Consider the following 26,355-nt stretch of genomic DNA (forward strand, 5'->3'; position numbering starts at 1 on the left):
GTTTTTGGACCATTAACTAAATATTTTATTCTATGGGTACAACTTAATCCACTGAGCTGCCCCCTTTCTTGACTTTATAAATTCTACATTAACAAGCGTGTCCTACTAAACAATGTGTGTGTGTCTGTGTGTGCATGCCTGTGTGTGTGTGTGTATGTGTGCGTGCATGCATATGCTTTCTTCGTGCATGCGTGTGTGCGACGCATAACTCTGCGATTTGAAATCTCTTTAATTTCACTAGAGTGAGTCCATTCCTTTTTCCAGCGCCAGACATAAATGATACAACTGCTGCACTTCAAGCATAAAATATGTAGACATGTACTACATTGCACGGGCTTTCTTGCCAATGATGAACATTGCTAGAACTACTCCTACTACTACTACTACTACTACTACTACTACTACAGCAGTATTATATACCAAACTACAGTCTAGCTAAAGTCAAGGGTATTTTAACCCTCCTGATATGTTTGTTCTTTGCTACAGTAAAAATGTTCATAGAGTCAAAGTGAGCTAGTGCACTTTTAACCATCAAATGTTTTTATTTCTGCTCTCTAGTCCCTTCTGTCACTGCTGGGTCAATAAATGTAATATACCTTGTCAATTTGAACATCCATACATCAATTTCCTATGCTGCTTATCCTCACTAGGGTCATGGATGAGCTAGAGCCCATCCTTTGTGCGAGAGGTACACCCTGGACTTCCCACATACTGTTTCACAATCACATTCACACCTAAGGAAAATTTTAAATCATCGATGGAATGTGGGAGGAAGCCAAATTACCTGCAGAACACCCATGCAAGCATGGAATGTTGCCCGGATTTGAACCACCAACTAAACACCTTCAATTTAAACTAATATTTAAAAAAATATATATTATCAAATTATAAATATATACACATACAGTGGGTATGGAAGGTTTTGAGGCCCCCTTAAATGTTTCACTCTGTTATATTACAGCCATTTGTTAAAATCATTCAAGTAAAAATTTTTTCTCATTAATGTACAGACAGCACCCCAGATTGACAGAAAAAAAATACTTAATTGTTGAAATTTTTGCTGATTTAAAAAAAAAAGAAAAACTGAAATATCACACAGTCATAAGTATTCAGACCCTTTGCTGTCCACCTTCATTGGACTCCAGCTGTGTTTGATTATACTGATTGGACTTGATTAGGAAAGCCACACCCCTGTCTATATAAGACCTTACAGTTCACAGTGCATGTCAGAGCGAATGAGAATCATGAAGTCAAAGGAACTGCCTGAAGAGCTCAGAGACATAATTGTGGCAAGGCACAGATCTGGCCAAGGTTACAAAGAAATTTCTGCTGCACTTAAGGTTCATAAGAGCACAGTGGCCTCCATAATCCTGAAATGGAAGACGTTTGGGATGGGGGTTGGGGAAAAAAATGCTTGCAATATAAATTTTATTGTTTATTATGTATATCAATGTGAAATTTTGGTACAAATTATAGCAAGAATCATGGAAGTTGAAACACACGATTTGCTTTCGCGGGCCACATAAAACAATGTGGCGGCCCAGACCTGGCCCGTGGGCCTTGAGTTTGACACCTGTGGTTTAAGGTAACGACATATTGGGCTCCAAAGTCTAGGTAATTATCAACTGCTAACTGCAACAAAATGATCCATTAATGCAATTTCTGGAGTAAACAAGCAACTTTAAACTTTGTCTTTGGCATCATCATGCTCCAGATTTCTGTGATACTAATGGTAATATGTGACTGTTTATGTGGGGGGTTGGGGGCATATACAGGTCCACAAGAAGAACCTCTTAGTGATAAACAGTAAAAACTGCTGTAACAAACACAGCGTAGAAATAGAATACGAGCATCAGAGGGATTAATAGCAGGGATTTAAGAATGAATAGCACTATTTACTTGGGTCAAATTGCCATATGCCTACTGGCTTGTTTGTGCATCAACTGTTTGTTTTTAGGTGTTCCTCTGCAGTGATTGGTCATCTCGGCATATAACATACAGTAAGTAGAACGTGACGAGGCCTATTTAGATGACAATAGAGGGGAGTGGTTATGTCCTGGTGGGGGGATCAGTCTATCAACAGGGGGTGAATTCAGATCATTCTACTTCACGCCATCTGTTTCCAGTGAAATGTGTAGATGCATGTAGCTGAATGACGACGGGCTTTGTCTGCGACAAGCAAACAAGCAATCAGAGAGAGACCACGTACAATTAAAGGCAATTATTTGCTATCAATCACCAACAGCGTTAACACAACTGTTATAGCTGAAAGTTTTGTTGTTATGGAGGTGGTCCTGTCTGCTGGCAGCAAGGTACCATGAGGATAAATGGAGAAAAAAGAGACAGAGTGAGACAAAGGGCATATGAGTCAGTCCTGAAAGAGCAAAAAATAAAAAATAAATCAAAGGGCCGATATGCAACAATGTCACTGCAGTCATTTGTGTGAAATTGCTGCACTGGCTGCCATTTAGGTTGGCAATAACAGGATGTTGAAAATGCAGGGCCAGTCTGTCTAAAGACTACCATTTTCAGCATTCTTCACAAATGTCTTCCAATTTCAAATATTTGCAACCCCCAAAACTCTGTTATGTAAACAAAGACCAAAACAATAGTTTTGCTCCATTTTAAAATCTAACGACTGGTGACTGGTCAATAGAGGGCGCTAGGGTGCTGCCCCACCACTGACAGTGGCCCCATTACTTTCCTGAAATAAACAAAAAATGTGTGTATATCTCCACTTAGATACCTACCGGTAGGTCTCTTTTAAATAAATGTTTTTTTAATCTCAATGGGACCAACGTGGTAAAATAATAACAAAATTAAGATGAGCAGAATACATTTATATAACTAATGATGAATAAAGTTGTTTGTTCATCACTGTTGTTTGATTTCGTGACGCATTTCCGGTGCAAAGGCGTTACAATAAGTAAGAAGAGTGGAACCTTGGTTTTCATACACCCCAGATTTCATAAGATTCGGTTTTCAGCAATCTTTTTCAACACAATGTTGTTCTGATTTTTGTACATCCACTCCTTTTTCGGTGGTTTGAAAATAGTCCTCACCGAACTCATCCCCCTGCCCGTGGTACTCAGCCACTCATTTTCTGGAACCAAGCATCCACACGAAGCATTTCATGCACATGCACAACTTTGAGTGTTTTCATGTAAGGGCTTGCGAACGTGTCGTCATGCTGTATTGCATCATGGACGTAACGGGCCTTTTACGGTCTGTTTACTTCACGGACATGCCCTGTCTCGGTGTTTCCTCTGACTGTATTTCTGTTAACTTCATATTCATATATTTTCCAACCGGGCAGTTTTCACGAATAAGCGGGAAATCGGTTAATAAAACCAAAGTTTCCGTGAATAACATGGATAGGGTCTAAAAAGACCTTCAAATGTCGAACTGCTACTGTACCACAATATAGCAGGGGAACACTGTATAAGAAATTAATAAGTATTTTTTTTATCATAGGTCCCTTTAAAAAAAAAAAAAAAAAATCTAAATACTGTCAAACTAGTTATCTAGTGCGCAAAGCCGTGAACCAGATGAGGTTTTGAAAATCCCTCAAAATCAATCAGCTCCTAGTTTGTGCTTACTCCCCTGGCTTTGCACTGCGCAGGAAAAAGCCCCAAGCATTACAAAAGGGGATCAACACACCAAAACGGACATGTCTGACATCCATCTGATCGACGTGTCACACAAACACAATCCATGTCAGTCTTCATTTCCAAACAACAGGAAGATAATAAATATTGCTGAGTGTGTACATTCCTTAGTAATTCATTGATGAGGCATCCAAGCATTGAGCCTGGGTAGGGGGGGAGTCTCAAAATACCAAATCTCCTGGGAGCTAATTAGAGACAATTTGGAGAATCTTTCATCATAAAGGTGAAAACAAGTAAGACAGACGACCTTGAGATTCACCTCGGGCAATAACCAAACCTGATGTCTCACCTTTAACCAGACCATCCATTTTCACCCACTTTTGCTTTCACAATTGCATGGCGGGCCAGAAAAAAATAAAGTGGAACCTTGAGATAAGATTGACACATGTTTTTTGATATATGAGCTGTGGCTTGGCCAATTTGTTTGTCTTGAGAAACAAGTAAAAATTTGAGATACGATTGTGCTTCAGACCCCCACCGCTAGATGGCGGCAGCAAACGTCATAACATCCAGCCACCATCAATTCACATTGGTTTCCTTGCAGTGTAAAGACAATATCGCTTGGTGGTGCCATGACGCTCTTTTGCCAACCGAATATAGGCACCACAGAAAAAAAGGGAAGGCCAAAACATTGGGTACAGTTGTGTTTTGTGCTTTTATTTTGTGTGTTTGCTGGTTATGGTAAGAGAAAATGACATTACTGTGTGTTACTACATGTAAAATACAGTTGAGTGCAATCTTTCTTTTGAAAATACAATACAAATAATTTGGGGTGTTTTTTTGCGGGGGTGTAACAGATTAATGCCATTTACATTGACTTCAATGGGGAAAGATGATTTGAGAATCGAGTGTTTTGATTTATAAGTGTGGTCACAGAACGAATTTAACTCAAGGCCCCACTGCACACTCGAGAGCCAAAGAGCCGTAGTCAGGTTCCCCAACCCTGGTGTCTGTTTACCTGCAGGCCAATTTCTCCTCCCCGTCTGCCTCCTCATCCGTGGCTGGAAATGCCAAAACAGCTGGTTGCCATGGTTTCCGTCTCGCCGCTGCCAATCAGTGGCCGTCTCACGGCGGGTTCACAGCAGGGTAAGCCTACATAGTGGAGCATCGAGATGAGAGATTAGCATACGTTCAGACAGGCATGCTAAAGCCTTGCTCAATTATGCTCGGCTTAGGCGGACGGTCTACTCTCCTTTAATGAGTTCTCTTAATTTAACCTCATATATGAGGAATGTATTTAATATGTGTATTTTTCTACTGATTGACAGAAGTGGCGAACTTAAATTGGCTCATTGTTGGCAATACATGGCAAAATAGTAGATAAACCCGACTATGTAATATAAACAGTCAGGTAGAAACAAACCCTTCCAATGTAGTTTTCAATGTTCCATGAGTATGCTTTGTAAACGTGACTAAAATTATTTATGAACTTGTCATTTTTGTGCACAATGATTGTATGGCAGTCGAATTGACTTTAAATAAAAGGTTAGAGCGCCCTCTGCTGGAAAATGTAAAAGAAATCATGCCGATGCGTTAATATCAACGTTTCAACAACAATAGTTGTTAATAATTGTATTTATTTATATATATATATATATATATATATATATATATATATATATATATATATAATGGAGACATATTGTCCCCCCACCCTCACACACACACTAAAGCAGTTTCCAAGTGGATTCTATTTTCATTTGTGGAGGCACTAGGTTATATACTGACTACACACAGCCAAACACAAATTCACCTCCACCGCCACAGCGTCTACAATTTCCCGAACAAACATATAAAGTACGAGCAGAATCTTACGCTGTTGGCCAATGCTAATGTGTGCATCCAACAAAAATTAAGTGCAGCTCTTCTTATCGTTTGGGCTTCAATGTGACGTTTTACCCCTATACACCCAGAATGCAAATGATTGGCTCTGACAATTTAATTGATAGCTGATGTGACGAAAGGCTAGCAGCAAGAAAGCAGCCAATCACAGCCAGGCTTGTATTTACCACGCCTCCTTAACAAAAACTAAATGAGCGACTCCACAGGTGGACTACCACCTAAATTCCTGTAGATGTCAGCATCACAATAGTAAACACAACAGGTAGTTTCGCCTGAACGTCTTTCTCAAACGTCCTGCTAATAACGCAAACATTTTCAAGCACAACTGGTGAAGGAGTTGTTTAAGTTACGACGAGTGCTCCAGAGCGTCTAAAAGCCGGCCTTTTTCGCCTCCTACCTGGCCGTATGAGGTGAGGGGGGCGGGGAGCCGAGCCGGAATCCTCCGGGCAGGTTATCCGGGTGACGTCAGGAGAAATGGCGGACCAGGATGGCAGCGACGACGCATCATCTCCGGAGTCCCAAGGTGAGTCCCGAGCGCCTCAAACTTGCCCAAACACCCCGAAAGACCGTCGACGTTGGTCTTAAAAGTGAATATTATGGAGAGAAAAAAAGCGACACATCAAGTTGTTGGTTTTCCCCTCGTGTTTCAACGAAGGAGATCCAAAGTACGGTAGTAGTCCGCCGGTCACGAGAGAAGGATTAAAAAGAAAAAGAAAAAAAGAGCCTACGACACCGGTTGCTTTTACGTTGACTAAACAACTCTTGTTGTTTAAAACTATTAAACTGTGCTCCGTGTACTTTCTGGCCGCCATTGTTGATATTTTAAGCTAGTCCGGAGCTGCAGGCACACACCTGCCGCTGACAGTTCAACTGCATTACACTAACGACTCTGCTGGAAGTGACAGGTGCAATCAGTTAGCAAAAACAATAGTTTTAATTTAGCCTGCTGCCTGTAAGTAAAAAACTGTTTGAAAACCTCCCGCACGCCATTTGCTGGCTCTTTTTAACCGGAGAATGCCCTATAAACACGGATATGTGCACTAGTTTACTCATCATTTTATTTCTTTAATCCACAGGCGGTCTTCAAGGTTGCTTATTTTTAGAGACTGCTACACTTTTTAGTATTTAAAATTAACACAGTTATTTTTACACTGCTTAACGTTAGGAAAAAACGGTGTAGATTAGCTTTATGCGGATATGTACAATTACCACTTGTCACCCAAACTAAATGGCTGGGCAATACGCGACGCAGGGAATGGAGACCTCCCCACCACCCAAAAAAAAAAAAAAAAAAACCTGGACGATGGATGAACACAGATTGCGTTTATTACATAATTGCCATATAAAATAACGACTTATATCACTGTAAGCAAACAAAAGAAAACAAAATATTTGGCTATCTTTCTTTTGTTTATGGAAGTAAAGAATTGTGTGTGACACGAACATCCAATGTTTGAGAATAATTAATGAACAGCCATTTGTAATAACTTCGATGCGTGCGTGAAGCCCGACCTATCTGTTTAAAACCTGAGTGTAAGATTACAGCTACTGTATCCTGCGAGGGCCAAGAGCAGGTTGGTTTTGTGGAATATTAAAATACAGTGGAGCCCTCAAAGTTGAATGTTCTAATTTGGAATTGTGACTTTGCAGGTTCCACTTTATTTGTTTAATGGTAAAACATATTCAGCGAAGCTCTCATATTAGCCAATTTGCTTTGCAAAATGAGTTTCAGGCTTGCTCTATTAATGTTAAGACTGCACTATATAATCATGATGTCAAGTTATAAAATTTTAACACTGCCGTGTTGACATTAGACCCACTAATGTTTCTGATTTGTTTCTAAAGCCATTAAATATTAGGCTTTACACGATCAGGATTTTTGGGACCGATCAGCGAGTTGAAAAAAATGATAACGATCACTGATCCAATCACAAGATGGACGAATCGTCTATTCAAATTACCTGTTCATTTACTGTATATACTTGTGTACTTAATTGCTCAAAAAATTATATTTACAATAAATAATGTATCTTTGTTCATCTATTTATGCCAGTGAGACGTAGTGACAGACAGAACAAATGATAAATGGTCTTCTGTTAGATGGCAGGAAGTACATACAGTAATTAATGTATCCACTTTTTGTGACATTTTTGTTTGTTGATGTTCCGTGAGATTTTTCAATTGTAAAATATGTTCCTTGGCTCCATAAAGGTTGGAAGTCACTGCTCTAGTCAGATCGTGTATTCTAATCAGTCAGGTCAAACCAAAATTACATGACAGAAATAATGGGTGCTAACTAATTGTAATTAAATTACTTTATTTTTAATTAAATTACTTCACCCACACCGAAACTTTGGAGCATGATTCGACAGAATGGCGCCATGTTTACGTCAAACCGTTTGTGGTACCACTAGCTTGCTAGGCTCCGTAACGTTTTGCTGCCTGTTTGCGAGCTGTATCGTATTCAAAGTACATGAACATACCTCAAGCAAGCCTTAAACCAACGTCCTCTCCTGTCCTGAGCACCGGTGACCAAAAACACAAATTTTTCCCCATTTTGTCCTTATAATACAAAGTCGGCGCGCTCCACGCTTGTTGTCGTTGCCACGGTAACGAGTGTATCCAGTTGCATTTGAGTTGACAAGATAAAGCCCAATGATCATAAAAAACGGGATGCGGTGGTCTCGGAATACAAGATTTTATTGCAGTAGTCTGACATACTGCAATCGTCCATCCATCCATCCATTTTCTGAGCCGCTTCTCCTCACTCGGGTCGCAGGCGTGCTGGAGCCTATCCCAGCTATCATCGGGCAGGAGGCGGGGTACACCCTGAACTGGTTGCCAGCCAATCGCAGGGCACATACAAACTAACAACCATTCGCACGCACAGTCACACCTACGGGCAATTTAGAGTCTTCAATTAATGCATGTTTTTGGGATGTGGGAGGAAACCGGAGTGCCCGGAGAAAACCCACGCAGGCACGGGGAGAACATGCAAACTCCACACAGGCGGGGCAGGGAATTTAACCCGGGTCCTCAGAACTGTGAGGCTGACGCTCTAACCAGTCGGCCGCCATACTGCAATCGTGAAAGAGCAAATTTGTCTTGTAGTCTGATCCGGCCAGGCATTACGTGTTGTCTGTCTCAGACATGTTGTCTGTCCCACACCGCCGAAAAGTTTATTAGAATTTTTTTTTGAAAACATTGGCCATTAGATATTTACAGACTACATCAAAAGACACGCGACAAGGCTAAAAATAAACTAGCTTTTGGATTCAAATATACTGTGCACGATGGCGACGCGGAGTAAATGTCTTTTGTCTTTTTCTTCAATGACGTCATTGATCGGATCGGCGAATTATGACATTAAAGCCGATCAGCATAAAATGCTAACTATGGGCCGATACCGATCAGCCCGATAAAATCGGTGTAAAGTCTATTAAATATGTTTGAAAATAATTGATAAAAACGTGCAAAGACAGAACAATATTGCCCTGAATTGTTGATATATAGCTTAAAACTTCTTTTTCACCATCTGAGCTTGCTCGATTATTTGGGCAGGTCTAAAAACTAGCCCATGGCGAATGAGGGCTGGGCCTGGGGTGTATACTTTCTGGCCTCTCCCCCATTATATAATTACCAAGCGCCCGTATTCCATACAGTGGCCATTCAGCGTAATCGCCAATTCCTTATTCATAACAACTTGGCACAGTTCTATCACTACAGCATGCAGTTAGCCATCGAACAATACCGACAACTCAAAAAAATACATCTTCCTGAAGATGCATTTCCCAGTGCACTGTTGTGCCTGATGATACAGTATGCAGATTATAAAAAAAATTCGGCTTTTATGGTTATCCTTAAAAAATAAGCTAGCCGGTATGCATTGAGTTATTTTTTTTAATATTAAAAAAGTTGTAGAAAGCATTTTGTGGAGGCATTCACGTGACCGTTGGAATGGCGACTTCAACCTGAGTACAACGCACCAAGAATTTTGAAAATCGGAAGATGGCTCCCGGAGAAATTGTGTTTTTTTGTGTCAGAAATACTGTAATTGACTTGTTGGGGGACAGTTTTGTGTGATATCAACTAAAGAAAATCTGGTAAAAAACGCCTTCAAATTAGAGTAAATCAGTATAACTTCATTATTTATCAAAGTATCTCCTCGACCCTTTCGTATAGTATACTTCTGGCTGACAAGTTTAAGTTAAAAATATCCACCAATAACCTCATTTGGGCCGAAATTTCAAAATTACTGTTATGTTTCATGTGTCCCTTGCCCTAAAAACTCCACTTAAATCGTGCAAATGGATCATTATTGGTGTGAAGAGCAGTATGGACAGTAGAATAGGTCATATACTTTAGTAATTAATTGATTTTCGTTAATTTATTTCTTATGGAGGATTTTAGGGGCGTTTGAAGCGCTCATTCTATGTTAGTTTTTTTTCATTTTTATTATTTTTTTTTAGAAAATTTCACAAAAATGGGACTAGCAAGTCCTCTTGCTAGTGTAATGACTGAAATTTATCGTATTATATCATGAATATATGGGGCCAGTATTAACTTGGGCCACCACAACTTGTCGGACCCTGCTTTCCTTTGACTGCTTCCAGGACGGAGTCACAGGAGTTTTAATAGGGGGAAATGGGGTTGCTGGGAATACCAGCATCCCGTGAGGAGTGAAAAAATGAAAAGAACCGAGTTTCTTTAGCTTGTGGATTAACTCGTCTTTTCTAAGCCTGATTTTAAGAGCTCGTCCTTGGCAAGGCCCCCTGATTCTCTCTCTCTCTCTCTCTCTCTCTCTCTCTCTCTCTCTCTCTCTTCTCGCTGCGGATGGACGTAACATAGCAAGTAGATGGTCTCTCGTCACACGCTGTACTTTGCTCCTTTGCCTGGCCTCTCGACGTGTTACTCGGGACGGTGTGCCTTGCTGTTCCTGCTCCCTCGGCCAAAGTGCAGTAATGTGCAGCCCAGGGAAATGGCTCCGAGCATTAGCTTCTGTGCGTTCATGTTGTCATTGAGGAGAGTCTATTAGAAGGTCATCATCATCATCTGGCATCCACCACCACCACTACTGAGTCTCTTCAGGGGCTGGGATGGCTTGAAGGCGGAGATGCCATGGAGGAAAGGGAGAGGACTGGGAAGAGGCGAGGGCTCAAAACCAAGGCAGAGGAAGAGAGGCAGCCGCTCAGCCATCCCCACACTCTTCACAATTACTGAGGAAGAGGAGGGACAGAGACAGAGAGATGGTATCAGGAAGAAGACCAAAGGTATTCCCAGAAATGAAGATTTGTGTATGATAGAGAAGAACTGCTAATATCTGGGTCAGGGAAGTCTAGAGAGTCCCACCAATGGAAAGGAGGGTTTGTCAAAGTATATATATTTTTTGTTTGTGTACTTTTTGCTCTTACTGAAGAAACATCCTGTACCCGTCAAATCGCTTGACAGGATGGCAGATAGCTGACGGGCAGTTTGTAACCAGGTGAGTTGTAACCTGCATGCTGGCGTGGCAAGACTGGAAGGGTCAATGCAAGGGCAGCGGATTCTGTTGTAGTTTGTCAGTAAGCAGAGTTGACAATGTTTTTCAATGAACTTGTTCCTTTTCCAGGAACAACCATGAACCATAGTACGGAGTAGCAAGGAGTGTGAACGTTACAGTAGTTTGTTTTATATGCGGTGTAGTATTACAGATTGACTCTAACAACTGAGTTCATTGTGGTTGTATTGACGACCATCCCACATGTGCAACAGACTGAGTGAGGTTCCCATAGATCCTAGTTGATTTGTAAAGCAGTTGACTGTTTATCCTGTGTCTGTGTCCTTACGCCTGGGGCGCAGAAAGAATATGATTAGGGCTTTGAATAAATACATTTCTTTTAGTGTTAGACATGGTCCTCCTGGTTTGGCTGCAGCCACACGCGAGGAAGTGTTCATGTGCTGCTCACTTATAGCATAAATAATAGAGGAGAGTTGACAAAGGGACTGCAGACACAACCAGAAGAGTAACAAAGATGTATTTACAATAATTTTGAAATAGGGGATCTACAGTTTTCAACGTCGTTCAGTTCCTAGGGTGGCAACCTGAACCTGCGCCGTAGTCTAGTAATAACTAACATAGGCTATCGCAATAAAAAAGCCATCATCACACTAAACAGTTGTATGATAAACACTTCAATCAAATAGGGCTGGAACATTTATTTAAAGAACTCGAATTATTCGATGACAAAAGAAGTCGAAGTAAAATCTCTGCCTCGAAGCTTCGCACTGATCATTCTTCTACATGGACTAATGTTACTGCAGACTCTCATGGGAATAAATTGGTGCGTTGGCGCTGAGCCAGGAGGAAAGTGTGAGTAAAAGACAGAATGTCCAAACTTAGGGATCATTTCAAACTTAAGAAAGATGACTGTGTCTACTGCAAAGCAGATCTGGCTTACACAACTGAATGTTTACGGTTGGCAATACAAGGAAATGAAAAAAAAATCGTTAGCTAATTTAATATATCCTAACACCACTAGTTGGTACATATTGTAATGTATCACATATTGTAATGCATCCATGGGTGGACAAGAATAGACACAACCGCTGGTGCACTTTCAATCGCTTTATTGAACAAAGTGTGCCAAAATAAACATGTAATAAGCACATTCATACACTAGCTGCATGCCCACAACTGACGTCCAAGGACTCACTGGCTAAATGTTAGCCAGTAAACGGCCAGCTGCTATCCTGAGCTCACAAAAGCCAACTCTAAACTCTCACGCTGACTCCCACATCACTCACCAGGCCAGGCCCCAGCATTTAAAGCCACATACGTTGAAAGTCACAGATACTGTACTACTGTGTAGGACGTGAGGATGGCATCCCTAAGTGGACAAAAATGATCCTGGGCCTCGCGTGCATATTTTGGATTGGTATTGTTTTCTGATGCAAACTAATTTTTCATCCGATTAGTCGAATAATTGATGGGATAATTGCTAGAATAGTCAATTCTAAAAATATTCTATAGCCCCAGTCCTACAATCAAACAAAAAATGTTTAGTACAATGGTATCTGAGTGTGTCTTTTTGTGCCGCGTGATATTCTTACATCGCTGCACAAGTAGTTAATACACGCTGTTCGGAATCAGCGTGTATTATCAGGACTGTCATAAACTGAGGACCTCCTGTAGACACCTCCCTTTTCCCCCCATCACGAAAAAAACACGGTGATGCTATTTGGGGACTTTTATTACCTTTGCCACGACTGCTACCACCCAACACAGCCTCTGTAAAGTTGACATTTACGGTGGGGTTTAAAAGAGCAACAGTTACTAATATTTGACCTGACCCGAAAAGAATTTGGGACTAGGAAAAATCTAAAGAGCAAATGTCTGTATAGTATCACCCTTCCTCCTCAGCCTCGATGTTCATTTTAGGGCTGGAAAGGAAGAGTCTCTGACCACTCCCTGCTTCTGTGTTGGCTGGAGTTCACAGATTTTAGCTTAGCATTAGCTTGGGCTAATCCTCTCAGTCTTCAGGCGAACACAGTAGCCATGCAGTGCGCTTGCTCGCTAGCTGCCGGCCTGGACAGTGCAGCATTAATCGCTCACTCTTACCTTTTAATCTGACTGCCAGTGAATGACGGGATATGAGGGAGGGGGTTGGGATTCACACACATGAGGGGAGGGAGGGCCAGATTAAACTCTCCCAATGTCTCACTCTCTTTCTCTTTTACACACATTGGTACGAAACACACTCTCATGGACAAAGGGCTTTGGAGAGTTTCCACAACCTGTCTCGTATAAGTCGACTCCCAAGGTCTGTGACTGTTCACAGCTGACTTTCCTCCCTCTTTCATATTGGCTTTTGAGTGGCTCCTTTTTCCCACATTTTGGAATTTCTGCCTTTCTGTTATCATTACCCCCATCACACCATGGACTCTGGATGCACACTTATCTTTACTTGTTTAGAATGCTTACGGAACCTGCGAATATTGGTATTGAGCCTCCAGTTTGACTAGTAGGAGCTTCAGCAGGTCTATTTAAACATCATACCTCTGGAGCTATGATGCAGAATTCAGGTAAATACATTTGGGATCACTGAGGAAATCAGTTGCATTGCTGTATAGATCTTTACATTTGAAATGGACTGCACAGGCTTTTGTAAAGTGGAGCCCAAGATGTTGATGAGAAGTAGGAGAAGGAATATCTTAAAATGTATGAATATGGCGGCAACATATTCATACATTTAAAAATACTACTGCTCCTACTTTTTAAGCATCATTGCGGATCGTTACGTTTATGTGCCTTAATACGATAAGTTTGTGCATTTGTGTGATTCAGAACAGCACTGATGAGAAAACCTCTGTCACAGCCACTATAACAGAAGGTGAAAAGTTGACACACAAGGGCTCTTTATTGGGTGTATGATGTAGTGGATTCTTAGCCGGATTAATTAACTGGAATCCAAACATCTGGTGCTGGCAGCTTTCAGGTTTAGAAGTGGACGAAAATGTTGGAACAATTTGTGTGTTTTCCTTTAGCTATACCAGCTGACCAGGTGCTGTACTAGAAATAGGACCTGATCAGCCACGGTTCTAAGCATGTGAAGTCAAAACCAAAATCTTTGACGTAAACCACCGTCTGTCACTCATTTGTTGAGCACGTTCGTGATCTTCGCATCATTGTGATATTTTCTCCCTGCAACCTTGAGCAGTAAAAAAATCAAAATCTAGAAAATGGATGATGCATATACACTTGCTAACATTATTTTACACTGTATTTTAGTAGTAGTCTCCAGCGTTTCCACTTTACTACAGCTGTGCTTTGTCTTGCTGCATTCACTCTCCTCGCGAGTAAAATTGCAGTGTCATTGTAACTTTTGAGAGAGTACACAACTAGAAATTACAAAAATAAACACATGCTCTGCCTTAACCCTGGATACAGTAGAATTATACTCCACAATCTACATTTTGCTGCAGCAGTCTGTTTGCTCGGTGCCCTCAATCTCCTCTAGAATAAAATTGCAGTGTCATTGTAACCTTTCAGGATACATTGATAGAAATGACAAACGTAAACATGCATGCAAACATTAGCTGTGCCTTAGATCTGGATGCTGCATTACTATACTCCACAGTCTCCACTTTGCTGCGCAGTCCGTAAGCAAATACAGCAGACTCTTGTTTTTCTCCATTTTTGTTGTTTGTTAGTTTGTCTCGGGCTGACTGATTCGTATGTTATGAGGTAATTTTGCAGTTTCCAGGAGCACTATTCTGAAGGTCAGTGTCGCAATGCAGTTTTAGACCACTGTAAATTACAACAGCAATAATAAACCCGTTCAATTAATACCTCCCTGAGAGTGTCAATCAAAACAGTATTGTTAGCCTTTTAAATGCAGAATTCTTTATACCTCTCTCGTATTGGGTGGCACAGGTGTTGCCACATTTTACGGACATTCAAAACTTTGTTATTCATTCATTCACTCGTGTCCGGTGTGGTGTCTGCCGGCAGCACACATTCTTATCCTGACTGATGAACAAATCTTTTGTTTGAAGAAAATGATTTTAGCGGAAAGGATAGGAGGACGAGACATCATTGTAACTTGGCCCAGCCCAGCCTTTCCTGTTTTACCAAAAGCCAACATGAAACCGGTTCCAATGCTGAGCAAGCGCCTGAGGCAGAGTTGACGTGTTCATACTCTCCTCACTCCATGTTATGGAGACCGTGACATTTAATACCTTTGCATCTTTGTCTACCGTGCCCTTTCGGGAATAAAACATTGAAATATGTAAGGGTGGAGTTGTCAATGTGTGAACTGCTCTATTTGCTTGTTATTTGTGTCACCATTAACAAGTGGTGGTGTAGTTACATTGAGATAACATGTCGCTGAAGTGATAATGAAACAGTGTGGAAAAGAAGATATAGAACAGGATGTAGTCCATTTGTTGAGGTCTGTCAGTTAAGGGGATTTACTTTAACTTTCTGGGACAGATTAGTTTCTCCAGAGGCCTGCCTCGCTCATGCTTTGATACAAACACGCTGGATTTTATTTTAAACTTGTAGCTAGGTTTTTATTTTTATTTTTTATACTTGTGGAATTGACCTGACATGCATATTTTAAAAATCATCAAGTAAAATGGAGCGTCAACGAAGTCAAGTTTATTTATATAGCCCTTATCACAAAAGAATACCAAGGGCTTCACTGGCCCACAGTTCACAAAGACCAACGACATCCCCTTGGTCTGCCCCCCCCCCCCAAATATTGGAAAGAAAAACTAAGAAAAAACAATTGGAGAAAAAACAATTGAAGGTATCACAGATTGGATGCATCCCCCTTCGAGGATGGACGCAATGGATGCAGAGTGGGCAACATTGATCACATGGTATGGTGCTGTGAGAGTCAACTTAATTAATGCGCTGCAGATAGAAGTCTCCTTGGAAGTGTTTCTCCTCAGGATTTGTCCCGTGTTGGTTGATGCAGAATTCTCCACAGTAACACCTCTGGGGAAGTGGCAGTAAAACAGGGTTTGGGTAAGTCAGGGAAAGAGAAGATACGGGGGCTTGACCCCACTGATCAAAGTCCTAAATGCAGTTACGTTTAAGGGATCTTCATTACTTGGGTCTCATTTGGGTCACAATTTCATTGTGATACTGTAACGAAAGTACTGGGTTCCTCGTTCATGATGGTATGGACAGTCGTATACTGAGGAAGCCCTGTAGGTGATAGGCGTTCTCCGTTCTTAGGGGTTTGTTTATTGATGCTGGTTTGTCTCTCGTGCAGCATCCTTCTATAAAGTGGACGATGGCAGAGTGTCTTCACCCACCCGGCCAAGCTCGTCGCTCTCTGGACAAATCTACTCTCCCACCCTGACCTCGACGCCCACTCCCACCCCCGCAGCCACCAGCAACAGCCCCAGCTGCAACACGCCACCACCCAAAATAGGCATGACACTACAATAACATGCTACACAGCTAAAATACAAATACTGTATATTACTCACAAAATGTCAGGGATATTTGGCTTTCGAGTGATTGGCAAATTTATTTCTGGTTGGTTTATATTAAAATCTGTTCAAATTAGTTTATGGACACATCGGCAAGGATCAAATTCATTGTACTGCTAAAGGTAGACATTCTTTAGTCGCAAACTCCATACCATCGCTTGGGTCTTCAAGGAAATGTGGAAGCTAATTTTGCTATTATAGCGAATCTACCCAATGCAAAGTGGTACACAGCAATGGTCATTTGACCTACTGTTTGCTGAAAGTATAACTCGCATTATATTTACTCATATTTCTGTCAGTTAAAGCGCTCAAATTCTTCTGTCCGTTCATTTTCCCGCTGTTGTGAATGGAGCACATAGTTAACTGGAAACTATTTTGCCGATCACTGGTGAGATCATCATGTACCTTGTGCAAACTGTCCATTCTAATTGAACCAGAATATTTATTGGTCCATTCATGGATCAAACACCTGATGTAAATTTTTAACAGTTGGACATGTGCATTAAAGCCTAGAGAAATTAAGTTCACCTGTAAAGGTACTGTAAAGTGCATTTTAGGTTCATCCTGAAATTTTACTCGAAAACCCAATATCCCGAGGATCTTACATGAAGTGTCTTCTGTATCGATGGTAACAAGACCGTATATAAACACAACAAGGAAAGTCCTGATTTAAAATGAGATGTGACAGAGATAAAAGCTTTTGAACATGTTCAATAACATTTTCTGTTAGGTTCTGTTACACTGCTGCTTTTTGCTTTACATACAAACAACAATTGCTTTGACAGAGATTTGAAGTTTAAAGTTGAACACAATACAAGAAATCTTTCAAAGTAAGAACACTTCCGCACTCAAAAAACACAACAATGAAAGCCTTGGCCTAGGTAACACAGTATCAGTCTTTCACACTTCAATTCCATGAAACTGTTTGTGTCCAGACTCTTTGCTCTTCAACAAAACCGATGAGAGACTGAGGCTGGCCCGTGAGCGTCGAGAGGAACGCGAGAAGCTGAATGGTGTGTATTGTTGTTTGCTGTGTTTTTGTCTCTTTATACATACTCAAATGCAGAGGGTTTGGGGGTGGGGCGAAAGCACCAGTATCTCTTAAAGGCTTAAAGGGGCAACACTAAATGAGAAATCTGCAAAAGTTGAATGAAGGCAACTGGACTCTTCTTGGTGAAAGGCTTCTTCAGTTCTACATTTTTCACACCGGAAAATATTTCACCTCAAGAAGGCTTTTGAATTTAAAGTGAACAATCTTTAACACCCAAGAAGAGACCAGTTGCCTCGATTAGACTTTTGTGGATTGCTATGACCTGGATGACTGGAAATCTACACAGGCATGCTATTTGAGGAAATACGTTATGTTCCTATATAGTTGGCTATATATTTTTTTGTCTTTGCGAAGACAATTACTGAGTGAAGTAACAGTGAGTGAAGTGACAGTTTTTCAAGTCATAATATAAAAAGCCAGGCACCCTGTTGCCAAGGCAACATCATTACATAATGTGTTGGGCGCCAGTAGGGCCGAAGTTTTTGATGTGTTTGATGCTTGTGTTTTTGTTGGGAATGGCGTATACGGGTCATACCACAACAGATGTGTGGCATGTCTGTGTTTGAGTGAATCAGGTAAATGCATTTGTTGTTGTAAATATTGGACGGTGGTCGAGTTGCTGAAGGGGGCTGAAGGGATTTGCTGTGTACTAAAGCCAAGTCACATGATCAACAGCTGACCCATGACACCGCTGCTTTAAGCCTGTGTGACATGTGCGTCTCATTTTTTTTGGTACTTTTGCGTGATTTCATCTTAGTTGTTGTTGTGCCACGTGCCAGCCACCAAGGAAGCCCAGTGGCAGGCGCGAGAGGAGCGAGCTAGGCAGCACTACGAGAAGCACCTCGAGGAGAGGAGGAGGAAGCTGGAGGAGCAGCGGATGAAGGAAGAGCAGAGACGATTGGCTGTGGAGGAGAAGCGACGACAGAAACTGGAGGATGACAAGGTGATAACATCAACAATTTGGTTTCAGATCATACCAAAATGTGTGAACATAACACTGGCAATAAATGCTGTATTTCCTCAAACTGTGGCCTCTGAGCTAATGCATGCCTTGCCCCAAGTACAGTGAACCCAGTTGATGGGGAGGATACTTTCCAGAACTACCTGCAATGGGAGAAAATCTGCTTTATCGAGAGATCTAAATCTTTTACCCCTCTCAAATGCTTTAAATATATTCAATTTATTGAAGCACACTTAAACTTACAGTATTAAAACACACATTTGATTTTTTCCTTCTATTGAAGAGGGGAAAAAAATCAAGGATAATCAGAATCAGATTTTTTTGGGGAGGGTAAAAACAATCAGAGATTTTATTTGAAGGCCACATCGCCCAGCCGTACTCACAAGCATATATTCTCTCTAGTCTGTGGGAACTAGTGATGTCACTGTACCAGAATTCGGACTTTGATACTATACCTGCAAAAAGTACCTCTGTTCCGGGACTGAAACAATACCACCGCGCCCAAAAAAACAACAAAAACCAACAACTTACAATATCAGTAAAAGCAGTGTAATAGTGTCATGGCTGACAAAACAACTTAAATTTTGTTGTATTTTCATTCATTCAAAATAATACTTAATGAGGATGCTATTGATAAAATAAAAAATATTCTCATTTTGAACATTGTTAAACATTTTTGAATACTTAATATTGACAAACACTAACTCTATCGACATTTGATATGAATATTACTTTTTTTTTTTTTTTTACTATATATATTTACGTATTTATGTGTGTGTTACAAGCTTTTACATAGTATGCAGTACTCTTATATTTGAAATAATTTTACTTTTTCTATAGTAAATGATAGATTTACATTATTTTGAAGCAAATGTCTTCATTACAGGATGTACGTGCACAACCAGACACCCTAAATTGGCCATGCCACCGGACTTTCCGAAAGCGAAGATGCATTTTTGGGGTGTGGCCATAGCTAGCTAACAAACTGCACATCACAATTGTGCCAGATAACCACTGATTCAAAAAAAGGCGCTCAAGTTCTTGATATAGTGAGACAGCGGACTCCAAAGTGCGTCATGCAGCGCCGTTTTAGCTTCACCCAAAAAAAATCTGGAAAACTGAAATCGTGATGAACACTCCACAATTGAAGACTACATTGTTCTCAGTTTTTGCACGTTTTCAGCAATTATGTTCAAGCATGTAATGAATTTGCAAACAAATCTCTGAATTCACTTCAGATGGTAAATATGGTGTGACTGTATTAAAATTTTCCGGACTAAATCTCCATTGCCCTTGTGACTGAAGTTTCGTCATGAGGCTGTGATGCGGCGGACTATGGAGCGTAGTCAGGTGACCAGACCAAAGACCAACCGCTGGTCCTGGGGTGGACCTCTGCACCCCAACAGCTCCGGCATGCCGACCGGTATGCTCCCTGACATCACATTTTCACAAACCTCCTCAGCGGACAGTATGGTGATTCACAATGTTGGCTTTGAGGTCCCTTGAGAGCGCTGACCTTTTTATCCACTTTTCCTGCAGTCAGAGTGTTTAGTTTTAACAATATCCCTTGTGCCAGTATTGTTCAGGCATGTTTATTTGAACTTGACATATCCGCCCTCTCTGAATCACTTTCTCTCTGTCCCTCCACCTGGCTCCCTCTTTGTTCTCTGCATTGCATTGTCCTCCGCCCTCCCGGTCCAGGTTTTGTCCAGTTTGCTTTCCTCTATCCGCTCGACCTTGCTGGACTGGAGCATGTGCCGAGTGCTTTCTGTGTCCACTGCGGATACGGAATGAGATCCCAAAGTGAATATCGTAGTGCAACGTTGGCTCGTGGGCAGGCACATAGATTTTCTTTTTCCTGCCATATACATCTTAAGCGGGGTACACGAATACCGATTTTTAACGTCTTGACTGTTGTTTTTAACTCATTCACTGCCGGCCATTTTCATAGCAGAGTTCCTTCATACTGCCAGTCGTTTTAGAGCGTTTTGCCTGATCTTTCAAGACCCACAGAATATTGTGGCCTCTGCCAATATAAGCAACAAACCTACCAAAAGAAAGACTAGACCTGTTTCACCAGAAAAAAGGTTGTTTCTAAACTTTTCCGTTCTTTAGTAAGCAACAGTAGAACATGGGTTGCTTTAACTAAAAACACTGGTTTCTGTCCAAAAAGCAAAGAAAACAGCTTTTAGTGAAAATAATAATAATATATTTTTAGTGAAAATAAACATGTCAAACAGAACAGTTGCTTTTTTGAAAAATTAAAACAACAAGACAGACTGAGGATTTTGATTGCAAAATAATAATTTATTTACAGATATAAAACTAAGAAATTCATCGTGAGCAAAGCTGACCTCCTGCATTGGTCGAGTTGATTGTTAGTGGATTTTTTTCATGGCATTTCTTATTCACTTATTGAACTGTCATCTAGTGACACACACTTTCTACTACCTACCGCCACACATACTGTGATTATTCCATACATATAAAAACTGTGAGTGTGAAGTGCCTGAAGTTGTCCAACTACCTCCATGTTGTCATTTCTCTCCTTCAATCGACGTGACAAGCTGAGATTCACCGCCTAATCTTTATCTTCTACTCGAGAGCTGTGCTGATCTCAGGAATTTGTTAGTCATTACAGTGGTTTAAAAATCCTGAATTTCATGGGTGAACATTCTTTCACGCCTACCCTTTGAAAAGCCTATTTGACGAATATATACGTCTGTGGCAGAAAACGGTTGGATTCCAGTTGACAAATATAAATGTCTGTGGTGGTGAATGAGTTAAATGTGAGAGACCCCACAAATAACAAGCAAAAAAAAAAAAAAAAAAAAAAAAAATCACTGTGTGTGCTTCCTGCTCTTACAAGACCACACACATCACATCTCCAATAACGATTGCCAGCGTCCTCCCCCTAACCAGATTTCTGTCGTAGTACCATGACTGACCTGTGAGAGGTAGAATGTTGCTAACTGTTATTTTATGTAGTAACTAGATTGCCGTTGAAAACTCTTCTCCTTGAAATTTATATCCTGGCGAATGGTTTGTGAGACATATGAAGTTGCTATTTCTTTCCTAAGATTGATTAATTAAAAAGTATGAATTCATTCATATATTTTCTATTCTTTAATATCATCTCAAAGGAGTAAAAATGATTGTCAGTATGTGTGTACCTCGCTTTAACACGCGGGCATTAGTGTACTTGTTTACGTTTTTTTTCCTCAACGTTCACAGTATGACTTTGTATTCAGAAACAGTCCCTTAGCTGATAGATGATATCGTATTAGCACTAATTTCTCTTTTCCCCCTTTAGAAACATTCATTGCCTGAATTTTAGTAAAGCTCATAAGGAAAGAATCTCTTTCATCTTTTCATCTTTTATGAGTCTTGACTTTATTTTGGTTGCTTCCAGATGCAGACAGGAGGTCTGTGTCCACGGTGAATTTATCCAAACACCACGACGCCGTCATGATCAAGCGCCTGTCCTTGTCCTCTGCCACGCTCCTCCACTCGCCTGACCGAGGTAAATCAAAAGACAATTAGATTTTTACTTGCACCATTAACTTAAGAAGTGTATTTTTACCCCCGGTACAGGTGATAATCTCATTGGTTTCGCTCTACTTTTTTCCATCAAAAAATCATCTCATCCACATAAAGGCCTTTTCTCTGTATGCTGGGCACGAGATATTATATTTATAATCACTTGAGAACAATGTGATGACAGCTTGTCTAAAGGTTGTTGTTACAGATGCGCCACCAAACATGTTTTTCACCACAAGGCCCTGACTGTTTTATTATAAGAATGCAGTGACATGTTCTATTTTTGGATTAAATGTCTACATGTTACAGGGTTAAAGGCGAGAACAACCTCTACCCCTGTCATAAACAAAGCTCCGTCCAAAACCCATCTAAACCAGGGGATGACCACCCACCACAGAAACACAGGTGTTTGATGCCAACAATAATAAAAGATTAGCTGCACACTATTCATAAAAGATCATGGACTGGAAACTGTTGAGATTTTACCTATTGAAAGAAATTGAGATGAATAATCTTGTAACTACAATTACAGTGGAACACAAGATTTTCTGTGAAGCTGGTTGACTCCAAAGTTGTTCTGATTTTAAAACAAATTTTCCCACAGGAAACAATGGGAAGTGATTTAATTTGTTCCATGTCCAATGTGTCACTGTGTATCCACTGCCAGCAGTTTTAAAGCATTTTGACCGATCTTTTGAGACCTACAGAATATTATTTTCTGACTATATAAGCACCGATTATACTGAAAGAAAGAGTAGATTCTTCTTTCACCAGAAGAAGTTTTTCTATTCTTTTCATTCTTTAGAAATCAGCAGTAAAAACATGGGTTGGTTTCACCCAAAACAGCGGTTTGTGACTAAACCCAGAAAAAAAATGGCATGTCAAGCTGAACAGTGACTTTGATGCAAATATTTTTTTGCTTGTGACACCTCAAACTATAAAGCAACGTAAACAATACTGATAAAGGGTTATTGATGTCAAAAATTATTTACAGATATACAACTAAGAAACAGGCTGTCAATGACGCCGACTCACCACATGCTTCTAGTAGTTGAACGTCAGTGGCTTTTCTTTTTACATAGCGTTCACCATTCACTCCATGAACTGCGTCATCTTTTTTAACAATCGAGACACACTTTCAACTAACTACTGCAATGCGTACTCTGTTTATTCCACACATATACATACTCTGTTTGAGTATGAGGTGCCTAAACTCATCCACCTTCCAACGTATTGGCATTTCTCTCCTTCATAATCGATGTGACAAGCCGAGTTTCACCATCTTTATCTTCGACTCAAAAGCTGTGCTGATCTAAAATCCAAAGCAATGCAATGCAGTCATTCACAGGCATCTGTTATCATTACAGGGGTTTACAAATTTGAAAATCATCCACAAGCTGACCCCCGTCCACGCCAAACAGTTGAAAAACGTATTTGATGAATATATTTGTCGATGGCAGTGAACGGTTGGATTCCAGCTGATGAATATAAATGTCCATGGCAGTTGAATGAGTTGATACAAAAAAATAATGTTTTGATATCTGAACTAATTAGCTGTTCCCATCTTCCCGGAACATGTTTTCAAACGTTAAAGGTCCCATGCCATCAAAATCAAAAAATAATTTCTACTGTTTTATGCATAACATGGCTAAAAAGGAGTCAGTGACCTGGTTTGAATTTGACATCTATGTGGTTTGTTGATTGAATGCAATAGCCTTCAAACACCAAACTGTTTGCAAATGACAGGATTTTAATTTGCTGTCATTGGGACGTAGAAATGTCACTCATTATACATGTACCTGCCCACTTCGTTTTTGCTACATGCCTGTTCATCTTCATAAAAATGGCTGAGTGACAACGCGGCTGCGTCTTTTGCAAAGTTTAAACTCTGCAGCACCTGCCAAACTCTGAGGAGTTGAGGAATAAATGGCTTCATTTTATTGTGGGACAAATTCCTCAGCATTTCAGAACCAGAATTGTGCTGTGTTCAGGCACATTTTGTGGAGGATGCCTTTGTAATCATAAGCATTCACACACGCTGGAAGTGCATTTCTCTGGTTTTGATTGTACGAGAAACAGCCGTCTGCCACCAAGCCATGCAAATGCAGTATGTAAAAGCATGCATGTGTTGTGTTGTACAAAAATACTTAACTAAATTTATAATGTGTATTGTAACTGTGGATTAAATAGCCAAGCTTGCGGTCATTGTCGCCAAAAAGTCCAAGAGCGTGTGAATGGGGCCCAGAACCAGCCTCTCAAAATATTCTCCTCTTTTATTTTCACCCACATCCCCTCATCATTGGGGTTATGAGTCAAATAGTAATTTCTAGTCACGTTCTCTATTAGTGGGTGAACAATCCAATCCTTGGTGAATTCTGCTTCACAATGATAGGAACACCCTACATTGAACGATCAGTCGCTATGAATGCTCGGCCGCCCAAAAAATCGCCAACGGCCAATCAGAGCAAAGGTATTGTCCATATTTAAATTGAGGCGATCAAGGATCCAATCAGAGCAAAGCTTATTTACATGTCTGACTGTTTCAAATGCCAGGCGTAAAAGAATAGAATAGCTTGAAAAGGGCATCCTGGGGAATTTCAAACTAAATGATCTTGCAAACCTGAAAGAACATCAAAGATTATATATATTTTTTTAAATTAAAAAAATTGATGGCGTAGGACCTTTAAGATACCATTGTGTCTGCATTCTTGTAGTCCACTACTAAGTCTCTACAAAAATACATATGGTCTTGTATTCAAAATGCAGTGTATGTACAGAATGCGTCCAAAGGGCCTCCCACTGTTGCCTGACCCCTTTCTCTAATCCTCTGAAGGATAATCTTTTTGTTTTTGTGGAAACACTCCATGGTGTTTGTTATATCCGGACGGACGTCACACATTTTTAGCATTGGTAAAATGTATCATCAATTTATTCAGGTTCCAGCCCAGTTTTTGCCTTCAATATGAAAGCAAGCTGATCTGTGCTTTGTCCAATGCATGCAGCTTATCAGGCTAATTGAGTGCACTATTCTGGAATGTGCCTCAGAAGTGCATGGCCTCACCATTGGGCTTTCCTGCCTCTAAGCCACCCAACCCACACTTTACTGGTTTAAGTCTGATATTTTTGGGGGTTCCCCACACTCCCTTTCTAAATCTTCCGCTTCCTTTGTTTGCTTTGGGGGTTGTGCTTCGCTACGGCAGTTTGCTGGCACATGCAGGTGTGGGTGTTGCACAGCAACCACGAGCACCTTGGTTTGAGTTGGCATCAGCAGCATTTGTTAATCAGCTTTGACTGGCTGCTAAACTAAATTATGTTTAGCAGTTAGTTGTTATCAAAACACTAACTGTGTGTGGGTCTGTGTCTCTGTCTTCTGTGTTTACGCATGCTGTGTGTGCGTGCGCACGTACTAGGTCCACGCCGCCTTCCTCTGACACCCTGGGAGAGCAACATGGTGAACCGGCTGCAGCAGCCCACACACTCCTACCTGGCACGGAGTTGCAGTGCTGTGAGTCTCTCTGGAGAGCAAACAGGTAAGCCGGAAAGCCCTGCCACCTTTCCTGTGGCAGCTAATGGGAATGCACTGATGCACACAGTTTAGCTCAAGAGGGCGCCATCGGAACGCTGCCATTGTTGATATGTTTGCTCTCTTGACCCACACAATTGTCCATGTTAATCAGATTTGGCGCGACTCAAAGCATTACCACTGTTTGAAACTTCCTTCGACTTCCTGTATCAGGCACTCATAGCTCATACACATACGCACACACACATTTACCACATAAGCAGTTCAGGATGTCAGTCCTGACTGTTGCATTGCCTCGTTGCCAGTAAAAAACTGAATTCCATGAACATTGGAAAGTCCAATATCCCTGAGGTCCTAGATTCCAAATTTTGCAATTTTGCGTTAAGCTTTTTCTTTGACTTTTGGGGGCATTTTTATAGCCTCCAGCCTCAACAAGAGTGTTAAGATGTGTTATCAAAGTTAAGATTTTGTGTGAGACATTTTTTTTTTTTTTTTTTTTATGCCTCCAGCTCAACAGGAATGTTAAGATACTTCTCTTAAGGTTTTATTGATTTTAGGGCTGTAAAGATTATTCGAATAACAAATAATTTGATTACAAAAAAGGTCGAAGCAAAATTATTGCCTTGAAACTTTCCACACGGTCTAAGGTTACTGCCGTCGCACGCACCACTCCTTTTAGAGATAAGTTGTCGTGATGCCCACAAGAGAGGAGTCCGTAAAAGACAGTGAATGTCCAAAGTGTAGGATCATTTCACACTTAGAAAAAGTGCAATGTGTACCACAACAA

The 26,355-nt window shown here is 40.7% G+C and overlaps 1 protein-coding gene across 6 annotated transcripts in view; it reads left to right on the plus strand.

Annotated features, from left to right (window-relative positions):
• Positions 1 to 5,830: 5,830 nt before the first annotated feature.
• map7b (microtubule-associated protein 7b) overlaps positions 5,831 to 26,355 on the plus strand; it is a 28,197-nt gene continuing 7,672 nt past the window's right edge. For 3 of the 6 annotated variants that reach the window (XM_061704591.1, XM_061704593.1, XM_061704592.1), the window contains exons 1-8: positions 10,403 to 10,780; positions 16,271 to 16,432; positions 17,429 to 17,506; positions 18,324 to 18,487; positions 19,811 to 19,928; positions 21,918 to 22,028; positions 22,355 to 22,450; positions 25,456 to 25,575. In XM_061704591.1, coding sequence (XP_061560575.1) covers positions 10,624 to 10,780; positions 16,271 to 16,432; positions 17,429 to 17,506; positions 18,324 to 18,487; positions 19,811 to 19,928; positions 21,918 to 22,028; positions 22,355 to 22,450; positions 25,456 to 25,575 — 1,006 coding nt within the window. In that variant the 5' untranslated portion in view covers positions 10,403 to 10,623. Of the gene's footprint in view, positions 6,034 to 10,402; positions 10,781 to 13,259; positions 13,572 to 16,270; positions 16,433 to 17,428; positions 17,507 to 18,323; positions 18,488 to 19,810; positions 19,929 to 21,917; positions 22,029 to 22,354; positions 22,451 to 25,455; positions 25,576 to 26,355 lie in introns of those variants that run through there. The other 3 variants (XM_061704595.1, XM_061704596.1, XM_061704594.1) reach the window with 3 other exon arrangements.

The sequence above is a fragment of the Phycodurus eques genome, chromosome 18 (assembly GCF_024500275.1).
Source record: "Phycodurus eques isolate BA_2022a chromosome 18, UOR_Pequ_1.1, whole genome shotgun sequence".
NCBI classification, from domain to species: Eukaryota; Metazoa; Chordata; class Actinopteri; order Syngnathiformes; family Syngnathidae; genus Phycodurus; species Phycodurus eques.